At 34.1% G+C, this 15,613-nt stretch overlaps 1 protein-coding gene across 3 annotated transcripts in view; it reads right to left on the minus strand.

Moving 5' to 3' along the window:
• Positions 1 to 15,613, minus strand: part of BRWD1 (bromodomain and WD repeat domain containing 1) — a 188,608-nt gene that overhangs the window by 33,363 nt on the left and 139,632 nt on the right. For all 3 annotated transcript variants that reach the window (XM_069074849.1, XM_069074848.1, XM_069074847.1), the window contains 5 exons: positions 11,752 to 11,833; positions 8,469 to 8,510; positions 5,150 to 5,296; positions 2,943 to 3,095; positions 1,929 to 2,092 (listed from right to left, as the gene is read on the minus strand). In XM_069074849.1, the coding sequence (XP_068930950.1) occupies positions 1,929 to 2,092; positions 2,943 to 3,095; positions 5,150 to 5,296; positions 8,469 to 8,510; positions 11,752 to 11,833 (588 nt within the window). The remainder of the gene's footprint in view (positions 1 to 1,928; positions 2,093 to 2,942; positions 3,096 to 5,149; positions 5,297 to 8,468; positions 8,511 to 11,751; positions 11,834 to 15,613) is intronic.

The following is a 15,613-nucleotide window of genomic DNA, read 5'->3' on the forward strand; positions in this document are numbered from 1 at the left end:
TAGGATTTCAGGATGCCTTTTTCTCTTGGTTTTCCTCCTATTTGGCCAATCCTTCTTTGTCCCCTTTGTTATATCCTCCTCTAGATCATAGGGGCAGCTAGGTGGTGCAGTGGATAGAGCACTGGGCTTGGAATTAGAAAAACGCATTTTCATGAGTTCAAATGTGACCACAGACACTTACCAGCTATGTAATCCAGGGCAAATCACTTAACCCTATTTGCCTCAGTTCTTGATCTACAAAATGAGCTGGAAGAGGAAATGGCAAACCAATCTAGTATCTTTGACAAGAAAACCCCAAATAAGGTCAATGAAGAGTTGGACACTACTGAAAAGAATGAGCAACAAAACAAATCTCCAGATCATACTCTGTAACTGTAGGTGTCCTATAGGGTTCTGTCCTGGGCCCTGTTCCCTTTTCCCACTATACTACGGGGATCTCATCAGTTCCATGGATTTAATTACCATTCTATGCTGACCATTCTCAAACCTATCTATTCTACCCCAATCTCGCATCTCCTACTGTCTTTCAAACATTCCAAATTGGATGTCCAATAGACATTTTAAACTCAACATGCTCCAAACTGAACTCATTCACACACCCCCCCCACCCCACCCCTTATCTATTATTGTAGAGGGCAACACCATCATCTCAGACCCTCAGGCTCATCTGGATTCTTCACAATTTCTCATCTCCTATATCCAAAGCTACTGCTAAGGTCTGCTCATTTCACCTTTGGAACATGTCTTAAAGATGCCCCCTTCTCTCCTTTCAAGACTGCTACCCTGTAGTGAAGCCCTAATCAATGAAGGCCTGGATTACTGCAACAGCCTGCTGGTGGATTAAATCTCTTCCTACTCCATTCAGTCACTAAAACGATTTTACTAAAACACAGTTTAGTTTATGTCTCCCCCCTTCACTCCCACTCCTGCTTACTCAACAAATTCCAGTAGTTACCTATTGCCTTCAGGAGCAAGTACAAATGCTCTTCTTAGACCTCATTCCCTGACACACTGTCTCTGATCCAGTGACAAAGGCCTTCTGGTTGTTCCACACACAAGACACATCATCTCTTGGCTCTGGGGAACTTGCCTTTCTCCTCCTTTACAGATGATTAACCTCCCCGGCTTTCTTTAAATTCTAATATCCCACTTTATACAGGAAGTCTTCCCTAACTCCTTTTAATAATTCCAGTGGCTTCCTTTTATTAATTATTCCACATCCTTTATATAGCTTGCTCTGTATTTATTTGCTGGTTGATTAGCTTCAGGATTAATGCACTAATCTAGGGAAATAATTTGCTACTAATTAGTTTGCATTTTACAAGTCACTGTAGATAATGTCTATATATGTGCCTGGTTACATTTTTTTTCCATATGTTGACAACTTATAAGACTTATCAGTTATGAAGAAATTAAATTATTGTTGTTGATCAGTGATTTCAGTTGGGCCTCACTCTATGTTGATCCCTTTTGAGGTTTTCTTGGAAAAGACGTTTGCCATTTCCTTCTCCTAACTATTTTACAGATGGGGAACTGAGGTAAACAGGGTTACAACAGCTAGGAAGTGTCTGGAGCCGGATTTGAACTCATGAACATGAGTCTTTCTGATTCCAATCCCAGTGCTCTTATCTTCTGTGTCACCTAGCTGTCCATGTTCTACATGAAATATGAGGCATAATTTGTTAGGCATATAAAAAAAACTATTTTTCAGACTTTTACCTTAAGATAATAAATTTATTACAGATTAAAATAGTACCTTGTACTCCAATATCACAAAATACACACACATGATAAAAATTGACTTTCCCAAAGACTTTTCAAATCATTTAATATCATGTCTATCTTTAATATCTATATATGGTATGTTAATAAACTAAAACAACAAAGAATCCAAAAGTTATGACTACAACTTGTCATCACCAATTCACCTGAATTTGCTAGATTGATAGCCACATGTAGAACCTTGCCTTCTCTTACACCTTTGACTTCTTCGTAATTTTTCATTGTATTTTTGCCCAATTTTAAAGTCAGAGGAAATTCTCCTTATTTTTTCCTCAAATAGTGCAGATAATCTAAGAGTCATACTGTAAATCTACAAAGAAAATGAAAAAAGCACATTAATTATAAAATAACCTTCAAAAGTATTTCAAGATTTCACTAATAAAAAGGTCTTGGCCATGGACAATACATTTGCTTTTTACCTGATTGTCAAAAGAAATTACTTACTAATTTCAAATCTCTGTCCTAAATGCTATTTGCTAAGTAAAGAGTACAATGGAAGTAAAGAACAAGATATGTTTTTAAACAATGGCCAAGGAAAGCACTGATAGGGTGGGGAAGGAGGCCAGTGGAAAGTGACAGTGATGTTAGAGGGAAAAAAAAAAGGAAAACTTCAGTCAAATTTTAAAAAAACAATAAATGTTCTGGAAAGCCTAAGGACAGTTTCTACTCTTAATTGCTAGGGCTGAGTTTGAAAGCAACAAAGGCATGATTTAAGTAAATTTCTCAAAGTAAATTCTTGAAGTCTTCATGAATAAATATTTAAGTGAGTGAACATATACACATCCCTCCACCCAAACCCCAATCCCACAAACAAGAATGAAAACATACAGGAAACAATGACAATGAATCCAAAGGAACTTAATAACAATGATTAGAATAGACAGGTGGTAAAGACAAGGTGGAAAGGAACATAGTTAAGACAAAATACACATTTTAAACAGTTATGTGAACTCCTTACTTAAGAGTTGTGATTTACATTTAAGTACCAATATAATGTGCATAAAAATGTTACCAAAGGTTTTTAAGGTAGACTGTTACAAACCCATTTTTCATTTACCTGGGTTAATTTTTATACTCACCACTAACTAGCACATGTTAACCCACAGGCTATGTGCATAAATCCTTCCTTTTTTGTTTGTTTTAAAGACATTAAAAATTACCTTTGACCTTTTGTTTGGTGTATATGCTTTAGCATTACTAAATATTAATCGAATATCTTTGCAAAACTCCAGTGGGTTGTCATAATTTCCTGCTTCTAGAGTTTCCCTCACTGTTCCAAAGTCCATTGGAGTGTCTATAATATCTCTATAGTCCTAGGTAAAAAAAAAAAAAGAGGTCATTCAACAACTATTCTTATAAACACAAAAAAACTAGGTCTAAAAGAATTTCAAATTGGAGAATCAAAATGATAAATCTATGAGAAATCTCTTGGAAGCCATACAATTCACCCATTCCAAACACATGGAAAGAGAACTCAGTTCTCAGAAGTGGTTTTCTTTCGGTCTACACCTACCTTTTTTAAAAAAAAAAAAACAAACCATCCACAGGCCTAGGTTTAAGCAAGAGGTTAAGTCAACATTTACTGACTAACAATATAGGCCAACATAGTACTAAACTTAAAGAAGTAAATATATTCTTTCTTTCTGGAGGGATAGCCTATATAAATGGGAAGGTATCAACACAGTAAAGGAGAGTCAATCTTAAGAGTCAGGAAGTCCCTAGTGCCACTTTTAACATATGCTGGCTATGTGACTGACTCTGGACAAATCATTTAATCTCTTAGTATCCTAAGGTAATTAACTAAAAAATATAGAGCAGGTGACTATCTGTACTGTCTGAGGGAGTTTGCTTGTTGAGAGATACCTATACCAATAAAATTACAGGTCCAGTTAAAAATGATGGTTAATAAAAATAATCAACTCTTTATAATGTTACAGACACTGGGAAAGGTAGTTATGAGAATGATAATAATAACTAAGTTATATAATGTTTACTATGGACCAGGTATTGCACTAAGCACTTTACAATCATTATCTCATCTCATCCTCAAAACAAACATGGGAGGCAGCTGCTATTATTATCTCCATTTTACAAATGAGGAAACCAAGAGGTTAAGTGGCTTGCCCAGGGTCACAAATCTTTGAAGCAAGATTTGAATTGAGGTCTTCCAGGCCCAGCAACTCTATCCAATTCTCCATACCTAACTGCCTCTAATAATGCCTAGTCCTTGGAAATGGGGTTAACTATTCAATTTATTACATATTAATCAATCTTCTACTTAATTTGGCCAATATTTTCCACTTGATATTCACTGTGTGATTTGCACATTATGCATATAACTACACTTATATATATAACCGACTCTTTTGTTCACAATGTCTTTTGTCTGGTCATGTGTTGTGTCATTTTATTCCTAAAATAAATATGAAGTGCTTATAAAGTAATAATAATTTTCAGTGGCATTATGCTCATTCATAATATCTCTGTTAAGGAAAATCATCTATGAACCATAAAAATCACAGAACCAGAAGCAATAAGATACAATCCCCTCATTGATAAGGACTGAGACCCAGGTAGGGTGATCTGTCTAATATCACAAGAGCAGTCACCATCAGAGGCAGTTCCCTTTGACTCTAGTTCCTGCTCTTCCCATTGTATTGAAGTAAAAGCTTAATCAGACAAATATAATTACAATCAGTGAAAATCATTAATGATTTTTTTCAAACTGCTATATAATCAATTGAAAGTGACAGTTTCTGGAAAAAATCCTTATATCAAAATTTCAGATTTTACTTTGTTTCCTTAGTATTAGTGTTGGCAGAAAAAGAATTGTCTTTATCAGCATCATTTCCAAAATGTATTAAATCAAAGAGAAAGGAATACAATAACTTTGGTGTAGATAAATCCTTGCCTTTAAAAAGTAACTCACATGTAAGAAGTGCTTTACAATTACTTTACACATAATCTCATTTGACCTTTGCCACCATGATATATCATATGACCTCAAAATTGGAAGTGAAACTCCTTGAATTACTGAGTATGTGTGTTATTCCTTCAGTACAAAGTAATCTCCATAAATAAAAAACTATTGCTTTTTATTGTTATAATGTCTTCATATCCTCAGCATCTAGAAAGCACCTTTTAATAACATTTGCTGAATTTGTACAGACTATCAAGAAATGAAAAATATTAAACTTAAAAAACACTTACAATTTTTTTGCAAGCACGTCATTAAAAAAATTGTTATTAATAGCTTGTACATACCAGATACATGAGAGTATTTCTTGTTCTTTATGAGTTTAATTCAAAGATGTATCAGTTACATTCCATTGTCCCCAAAATAAAAATTTAAATAATATTAACTTACTGGATACTCAACCAAATCAACAGGATGTCTAAATGGCTCAGAATCTTCGCACTGGAAAATTAAGTTCACTAGTTCTTTACATTGCCTCTGCCAGTTATTTTTATCATATTTAGTTTTATTACTGTTCCTTTTCTTCCAATGATGCCCCTAAAACATATTCATAACGTCAGTTTCCCAAAACTAGTTATTTTTTAAGCAAGGAGAATATATCCTAGATAAACTAGGTACTAAAGAAAACATTACCCTAAATGATAAATACAGCGAACAACCTTCCTGTAGCTATAATTAAGTTACATGATACTACCATTGTTACAATTAAAACAAAAAACTTTCAAAAATGACTCAGTGTACCTGATGGCATAATGGTATGCAACATCCCAGATAATTCATATAAAGTGTACTTATTACTGGGTATTTATATAATTCCACAACTCTAGAAATGCATTTGAAGCTCCACATTGTAAAATAAAACAAACTAATGACCAAGAGATTGCTTTGTAAACGGTAGAAAAAAGCCTATATTTTGAAAATCAGTAAAAGGTTACAGACATGTAACAAAATTAGAGAATAGGCTTTTTTTTTAATGTTTTAATGTGTGTGTTTTTTAAATGTATTAAAACATTCTAAATTAAAGCCTTTCAAACTTAAGTAATACAAAATATTAAGTGTTCATGGTTAGGTCAAGCCACAAAATTAAGAGTAACAGAGCTTCCCAAATTAATTTACTTGTTCAGTGCTCTACCAAATTGATCTGAAAGAAAAAAGGGTCAAAAATCCCAAGAGAAATAATGTAAAAATGGAGAAGGAAGGTGTTATCAAATCTCAAATTATACTAAGAATCAACAGATTAAGTGTACAATAAATATACAGAAGAAGTCAAACAGAGTAAGTAGCCCAGTGTTCGATAAACCTAAAGACCCTAGAGCTATTGGGGTAAGGACAAAAACTTCTGGGAAAACTGAAAAACAAAAAACAGTGTGGCAGAAATTAAGAATATAGACCAACATATACCATATACCATTACATCATATACCAAAATAAGCTTCAAATGGATACATAATGTATATATAAAAGATCAGATTCATAAATTCTAAGAGCAAGGAAGAAAATTAGCTTTCAGACCTATGGAGAGGGGAAGAATTCAGAAACAGAAGATAGAGAGGATCACAGAAGATAAAGATAATTTTGATCATATAAAATTAAAAAATTTCTGCAAACAAATCCAATTCTGCTAAGATTAAAAGGGGAAACAAGTAAACTAGAAAAACTTTTGCAGCATATCTCTAATAAAGATCTAATTTTCATAACATATAAGAACTGATCAGAATGTGTAACAATACAAGCCACCCACCAACTGATAAATGATCAAAGGATATGAGCAAGCAGTCCTCAAAAGAAGAAATCCAAGCTATTAACAGTCTTCTGAAAAAAATGTTCTAAGTCATTAATAATTAGAGAAATGCAAATTAAAGCAACTCTGAGGTTCCACCTCACACAATTTGGCAAAATGGATGAAAAAGGAAAATGACAAATGATGGAAGATGGAAAGGCTATGTGAAAACAGGAACACTAATAAGACTATTCGTGGAATTATGAACTGGTCTGATCATTCTAGATGATCTAACCATCCCCACTGCAACTAAACTATGCATCTAGTGATATCACTACTAGGTCAATATACAAAAAAAGATCAGAAAAGGAGGAAAAATATCCATGGTAGTTCTTTTTTTGTAGTAGCAAAAGCACTTTTTATTATAGAAAACTATAACCTAAAGTGTTGCCTATCAATTAGGGAATGGCTAAATAAATTATTGTCTATGAAATATAACAATAAATTATGAAAGAAATGGTTTCAAGGAAGCCTATGAATACTTGTTTGAACTGATGCAGAATTAAGTTAGCAGAACCAGGAGAAGTTTATAAAATAAGCAACAATAATGCAAAAACAAACAATATTGAAGGGCTGAAAATTCACAAAGACTGAGGATGAATGAAAATGCTACCCACCACTTGAAAAAGAGGTTAACAAACTCAAGATGTAGAATAAGACACACATTTTTAGATATGATATCTGTTTTACTTGGGTATATATAATTGTTACAAGGGTTTTGTTTTTCTTTTTTCCCACGGGACTGGGGAGACTGAAGAAAATAAATGCCTATTAAAAAAAATCAATTTATAATGAGTTAAAGTTTTATATAATTAAAATGCATAACCTTCCGTTCTCTGTAAATGGTATATTTCTCTCAGACACAGACTCAAAAATCATGCCTCCTTTTCTTTAATGCTCCAAAGCTAGTCAGTCACCAATTAGTGTTTACTTTCACTTGAAATAGTTCAACTCTGCTCCTTATCATAGCACAGAGAAACTATTCTGATTCAACTTTTATCAACTCATCTCTGGGTCACAAACACAGACTTCTAATGATGACCCTGGGTGTCTTACCACTCTATACTAAAAAACAAACAAACAAACAAAACCAAACTCCAAAGGAATAATGTACTTTTTCTTAAATACCACTTTCAGCATGTTACTCCACAGCTCAAAGTGCCCCTTTTCCTACAATATCATACCCAAACTCTTCTCCCTTTCTTTCAAGATTACCATAACATGGCACTAGTCCATGTAGGGTTCAGATGTAAGAACAACTATAAGGGGTGTCTAGGTGGCGCAGTGAATAGAGCACTGGCCCTGGTGTTAGGAGGACCCGAGTTAAAATGTGGCCTCAGACACTTAACACAAAAAACTAGCCATATGACCTTGGACAAGTCACTTACCCCCAATTGCCCCTCCAAAAAGCAAAAGCAAAAAAAAAAAAAAAAAAAAAACGCAAACAAAACCAACCATAACCTCATTTCCTAAGCACTTGTGCCAGTCAAGTCTGTCTTCTGTCCTATACCAACATTTAATGCTTATTCCTAGAGCATATATTTCAGGTTGTCCCCTTCAGCTAAAATGTTTTTCCCACTCCTTCCGAATACTACCCCTGCTCTAAAACCTGTATCTGAAGTCCACCTCTTCCATTCAATCAACACTTAATTCTATTAGTTTGTAAGTTTCTTAAGGAAGACTAACTTGCAGCCAGGCATCCTTCTAAAGACACTGCAGGAACTAAGAAAATATTTTTTCAACGATTTCAAGAAAAAAACCCATTTCAATTTAAACCCTAATTTATTAAATTAAATCAATTTATTAATTTAATTATTAAATTATAATTAATAATTATTATAATTAGCTAAATTAATTATTAATTTAAAACATAATCCTTATAAAATGTCAACAGCATGTTAAAAACATGAACAAAACAGAATAACTCACTCTTATTCTTCCAGAAGAAGTTTTAGGAAGATCGTGCTCATCCTACAAAGGAACATGAATCAGATCACTTTAAAGTTGGTTAACTTTTCAGAATCATCTATTCAACAGAATAATCAAATTCATTATGCCTTGACCTTTCTATAGCTTCTAAAAAGAATTTTAATAAAAAAGGCAGCATGGCATGGTACAAAGAACAACGGATTAAGTCTTCACATCAGAGTTCTAAATATTAACTCAATCACTAATTTGATACATAATTTTTTAACTCCTCAGTTCTTAATTTTCTCATCTAAAAAAAAATCGGGGGCGGCCAGGTGGCTCAGCGAGTAAGAGCACCGGCTCCAGTGTTGGGATGATCTGGAGATCAAATCCCGGGCTCAGACACTCAGCACCACACCCAGAAATAACTGGCCGTGTAACCTTGAGCAAGTTACTTAACCCTGATTGCTTAAAATAAAAAAAAAAAATCAGAGTCAAAACTCTATGCAGTCTGTTCTAGCTGGAAAAATTTTAACTATCTCTGTGTACTAATCATAAAGCATCTTCATACTAGCCTGATGGCCAGGATAGGCCATATAATAGTAGAGTTAGTTGGACTATGAAATCAGATGAAAGACTGAATAAAAGTTAATTTGGCAGAAGAGTGCAAGTGGAGTCTCTCAGCAACTTACCTTTGGCCCTATACTGACTACTATTCTTAATAATTTTTTGGATGAAGGCATAGATGACATTCTCAGCTAATTTTCAGATGATACAAACTTGGGAGCTAACACATAAGATGATAGCTAACACTATCCAAAAAGATTCTTGATACTGGCAACAAAGAATGTTGGGCCAATTAAAAAAAAAATTAGATGTGATGAGTATAAACATAGCTTGTGGGTCAAAAAATCAATTCATAAATACAAGTTGAGAGAGAAGGTAGTTCCTCTGAAAAAGATAGGGAAATTTTTAGTGGGATGAAAACTCAGTACGAACCAACAATACAACACAGCATTGAAACATATTAACATAATCTTAGGCTGAATTAAGAAAGGTAGTTTCTAGAACAAAAGAGGTGGTAGTCTCACTGTATTTTCTACTGGTACATATCTGATGTGCTTTGTTCAGTTCTAAGGCCTTCATTTTATGTGGGATACTGACAAGATGGATAATGCTCAGAAGAGTGTGACTAGGATGGTAAAGTGTCCTTGAAAATGTCAATAGTCATTTCAAGTAACAAGGGATTTTCAGCCTGGAAAACAAAAGATTCAGGGGAATGTGTCAATTGCCTTTAAGTATTTGAAGGGCTGTCCTGGGGAAGAGAATCTATCTATCCTCCCCCACCCCCCCAATCTTGGAAAAATTAGGAAAAACAGGTAGAAATTGCAGAAAGTTAGGATTTAGGTTTGATGTAAAAAACAAACAAACTTATCAGGACTACCTGAAAGTAAAATGAGTTGCTTGAAAGGTAATATTTTTTTAAACTTGTCTTCAAATGAAGGCTGACTGACCATTTCTGGGACACTGTAAAAGGGATTCTTGTTCAGCTACAGATTACAGCCTAGACAGACTCTTAGATCCCCTCAAATCAATAGTAAAACAATGGGGTTACCTAACCCTAGCATATTTTTAACAAAAAGGTTTGGGTTGTTTTTTTTTTTTTAAACCAAATAAATTTATTCACGTTATTACATATTTACCATAGGTACAAAGAAACAGAAAATACCAACCTCAAGCTTAAAAATGTTTTAAATAGGTGTCATAGTTTTAGGAAAGAGATATGAAAAGTCATCTAATAGCTAGCTGGCATTTATGTAGGTCTTTTAAGGTTTATAAAGGGTTTTATAGGTGTTAACTAATTTGATCCTTACAATAACCCTGAGAGGTAGGTGCTATTATTAACTCCAGTTTACAGATGAGGAACCTGAAACTGAAAGATTAGGGTCATATAGCTAGTGTCTGAGGATTTGAACTCAGTTCTTCCTCATTCCAAGTCTAAGACATATAGGCCACAATAAAGAAACTAAGGCCCAGACAGCTTAAAAAGGGATTTTTAAAAAGGGATTAAAGTGGACACAGAGGCAGTGACAGGCAGATTTTGAATCTAAAGCCTGTGGCTTCAAATCCAGGACCTCATTCCACTGTGCCATCCTGTCCTCTCTCCCATAAATTACAACAGGTCATTTACACAGTTCATGGTGAGGAACGTGATTTATCGATTATAGCAACCCTTCAAGGTTGTATCTATCTCATCTTTACAGATGAGAAAAAGTTAGAGAAAGCTAAATATGGTCACACACACAACAGTTAAAATTCACTGCTTAGTGTGACCTGGGGCATGTCAACTGCAATTGCCCTACCATCCCCCCTCCAAAAAGCAAAAACAAAAACAAAATTCACTGCTTAGGCTGTGTACACTACAAAAAATAATGCCCCTTTTGGATGATCTCAGCTTCACTACCTCTCCTGGCTTAAAAAAAGGAATAAGAAAAAAAAACAGCCCCATTAAGGTCAACTGCCAACTTGTTAATAGCTTATCATCTAAAGAAAATTAGTTGCGTATGTCACTAAGGAGTTAAGTGACTTGCTCATTCATGGTCATCTTGATTTTTACGTGTCAACACTATTACACTATGCTGCCTCAAAAATATGCAGAGAAAAAAAAATTTCCAAATAATTTTCTTTAAAGACATTTCTATATCTCAAGTTTTCAGACATTGCTATATAGCTATGGATAAAACATTAAATTTGATTACTGATGAAAACAATTTATTATTAAATATTAGAATAGTTCATGAATAATTGTATATTTCACAGGTTCTTTCACAGGGTTATTCAGATTAACTTAGGCCAACAAATCATAAAATATATTCTAGTTCTAATCGATTTAAAATAGGAACAGTACAATTACAGCACTAAAAGAAAACTAAATATAGTAAACATCAAGAGAATTAGATTTCGTGCCGGTGAGCAGATATAAGATTATATCTATTCTGTTCAAAAGTCAGCAAAAGTTAAAAAAAAAAGATTTTTAAAAGCTGATTTATTTTGCTATCTGTGTATATCCTGAAATACATTTTAAAACACATTGGCCTTTTTTTTTTTTTTTTTTTGCAAAATTGTGTTTTTCCATCAATGTATATATCATTGGGAAATAGATAAATAATCTAATGAAAAATGTAGAGAGAACACTTTAAATTAGTTTTAACTAGTTAGAACTAAAGTAATTTTCTCATTTGGTTTTAGGTTAGGATAAAGAAAAATTATTTCCTATAAACAAAAGTACAAATTAATTTTATACCAAATCATCAGCATCTGTGCAGCTTTGTTCATCATCTTCAGTAATATTATAAAATTCAGAAATATTTGTACAGTCTTGATTGCTGGAAAAAAAAAAGTAGGTTACTTCAATGAGGATATATACAATGGTTGTTGCTTCTGTGATTCTACTACAAAGATAATTCATAAAGATAAGTAATCACCAAAGCTTCAAGGAAAACTGAGTATCAGAGTATGAAAATCAAAAGGACCCAGGAATAGAATGATTATTCTTGTCCACCCTCCAAAACCCACAAAAGATAGCATGGTGAGAGACACAGCCTGGCTCTCCCCAGGGCTATGAAATTGTAAAACAATGTCACTCTATTCCAGATAAAGTCAGGATCCCCTGTGAAGAAAAGTGACAAAGTGCCTCAAAGCAGCTGCCTATAGGGACCAAGATATCTAAATGGGCTGTATAATAGGAAAAACAGGATTCCTATAATTTTTTTAAGCCATCGATGTTTTTTAATACAGGCAAATATTATATACCTAAAGCCAAGAGCCAGTATTACTTGTAATAGATAAACATTCAAAGTCTTTCAAGTAAGATCAGAGGGTAAAAGCAAGTGTATCTATCATTACTGTTTTTTCTGTTATTTCAGAGTCAGAATCAATAAACATTTATTAAACATTTATTATGTTCCAGGCACTGTGCTAAACAATGGGGAATAAAAGGAAAAGGAAAAGACAATCTCTGCCCTCAATGAGTTCACAATCTAATGAAGATAGTACAGAAAAACAAGCTGAAAAGGCTGGGGCTGGAGAGGGGTAGCTTGGCCACCAGTGCAGGGTGGAAAGCAATGACCAGGCATGGGAACATAATGAATTCCTGCCGCTGGGCTGGGGAAATAATTTGAAGAAGTGTGACTTTCAGATTTGATTTCATATCACAGAATGAAGAGTTTCTGGAGATCAAGAAATCCATAAGGTCATTCAGGTAGAAAATGATGTGGTGAATTTCCTGAGTGCCTTCCACTCTCCAACATCCATCTCCCACCTCCTTCCACCCAGGGGAAGGGATCTCAGGGACAGGGGACGGCTGGGGAAGTGTCAGTTTCAGTTATCTGAATTTTTTTGTTGGTTTATACCTGCAATTTTATTGGTGTAGTCAATTTTTGGTGAGTAAAATCCCTCTACTGATGCAAATGAGTAATTATTTTATGATTTAAATGTTTATTAAATTGCCTGACTAGGCACTGAGTAATTAAGTGAATTGCTCAAGGTTACACAGTATGTGAACTTCTAGCATTTAATACAGTTTTAGAAATGCTTGCTATACAATTAAGAAAAGAAGAAATCAAGAGAATAAGTATATGCAAAGAAGAAAAAGAATTTTCTCTATTTTCAGATGTTATTATGATTTAGAGAAGTCCTGAAATTAAATGAAGCATTAATGAAATCAGTGAAACATGAAAAAAATAAAACTACAACAATCATCACTCTTTATGTTATTAATAAAATCCAGGGGCGGCTAGGTGGCACAGTGAGTAAAGCACTGGCCCCGGAGTCGGGAGGACCTGAGTTCGGTTCCAGCCTCAGACAACTAACTTACACACACACACACACACACACACACACACACACACACACACACACACACCACACACACACACACAAAACTAGCGTAACCTTGGCCAAGTTACTTAACCCCAATTGCCCTCCAAAAGGCAAAATAAATAAATAAAATAAAATAAAATCCAGAAGAGGAAAAAAAATCCCTCCAAAATAACTACAAAATATACTTGGAAGGTTAGGGGGTAAGGAAGGGAGGAGTAGAGTTGATAAGTAGTCATGATGATACAAAAGAAAAAAGAACATCAATGAGACAAAAAATACACGAGAGCAGACCAAAGATGACAAGAGAAACAGGGATTTACTATGTTAAATTTACTAGTTATCCCTTTCACATCACATTGCAGCGATTAGGAGTGCAGTGTCACCCATGATCTGGAAAATCTGTATAAAATTTTTTGAACTCTCCCCCACCCCACTTTGTACCAGAGAAGTTTGAATTATTATGGTATTAGAAGATAAAATATGTTGATATCATACAATACTATATACATATATTTTGTGAATTCCTGAGTTTCTAAACTTTTTCTGTGTTGTCTGTGGCTTCCACAAAAATTCAAAAAATTTCCATTTGATTTTTTATGCTGATCCATGATATATCAAAACCATGATGGGAAAGTCATGATGTAGAAGGGATAACTGTTTAAGTTTTAAAAAACTAGGTAAGAAGGGGCGGCCAGGTGACGCAGTGAGTAAGAGTGCCAGCCCCAGCGTCAGGAGACCTGGGATTGGTTCTGGCCTCAGATACTCGGCACCCACACACAAATAACTGGCCGTGTAACCTTGAGCAAGTTACTTAACCCTGATTGCTTAAAAAAAAAAAATTAAAAAAAAACTAGGTAACTAATATTCATAGTTTTATACACAAACCATTTTCCCTGTTCTTTGTGTATTGGAATGCTCATATTTGTCAGGATCATATTAAAAGAATGCATTAAAAACAAAATTTTTTTTAAAGTAACTGCAAAATACATAAAACATTTGGGAATTAACCTACCAAGACATGATCAGAACCTAGATAAATACAACTGTAAAAGGTTCTTCATAGAAATAAAGGAAGACTGAATTGGAGAGATAGTCAGTATTCATGGTCTAACTATCAATTTAACAAAAATGACAGTAGTCTCTAAGTTATTTCATAAATCATATATAATACCAAACTACCAAGGAGTTTCTTTATACAGCTAGTCAAAAATAACAATATTCAACTAGAGAAACAAAAGATTGGGAAATTTTAAAAAAGTAAATAAGACAGACTAGCATTACTAAATCTTAAACTATACTACAAAGTTTTAGTAATCAAAGTTATTGTACTGAGCAAAAAACAGAGAAACGAAGAGAATAAATTTAAAAAGACCCAAAAGCAAACAAACACAGTAACCTAGTTTTCAAATAACCTGAGGACATCTGTTACTGGGGTAAGCATTCCTCACTTGACAATAACTGCTGGAAAATCTGTAAAACACTTTGGCAGACATCAGGTTTATGCCAATATCACCTGGTATGGACAGCTAGGTGGCACAGTAGAGTGCCAGGTCTGGAGTCAGAAAGACTCATCTTCCTGTGTTCAAATCTGGTGTCAAACATTTACTTACTAGCTGTGTGACCTGGGGCAAGTCACTTAACCCTGGTTTGCCTCAGTTCCTCATATATAAAATGAGCTGGAGAAGGAAATGGAAAACCCCTCCAGCTATCTTTGCCAAGAAAACCCCACATGAGGTCATGAGTCAGATATGACTGAAAACGACTGAATAATATCTCCTGGTATACCATGGGAAATTTCAAATAAAGTTATGTCCCAAATATAGGTCACATCAGAAAAAAAAAAGAGAGAATAGAAATACTAGATGCACTGTAATTGGAGGGAGAATCCTTAGAGATACGTGATCATAAAAGAAAAAGCAGACAATTCTAATAACATAAAATTAAAATAATATGCACAAACAAAATTAATGTTAGAAGAAAAGTTTACTGAAGGAAACATCTTTACAACAAATATGTCTGATATCCAAATATATAAGTAATTCAGTAAATCAACAGACAACTGTCTGTTAATAAATAATGACAATAATAGTAATAAAGCTAAGACATTAAATATTAAGCACTTGCTATGTACCAGACTCTACACTAGGAACTAGGGACACATCTACAAAGAATGAAATAATTATTTCCTCAAAGGAGCGGATCTTGATACAAATAATCTGGAAGAACTATTCCCTAATAGAAAAATGATCAAAAGATCAATCTGTTTCAAAAGAAGAAATGTAACC

The sequence above is a fragment of the Petaurus breviceps genome, unplaced genomic scaffold (genome assembly GCF_028583685.1).
Source record: "Petaurus breviceps papuanus isolate PSGF00001 unplaced genomic scaffold, PetGlider_PUasm1.0 90897, whole genome shotgun sequence".
Lineage (NCBI taxonomy): Eukaryota > Metazoa > Chordata > Mammalia > Diprotodontia > Petauridae > Petaurus > Petaurus breviceps.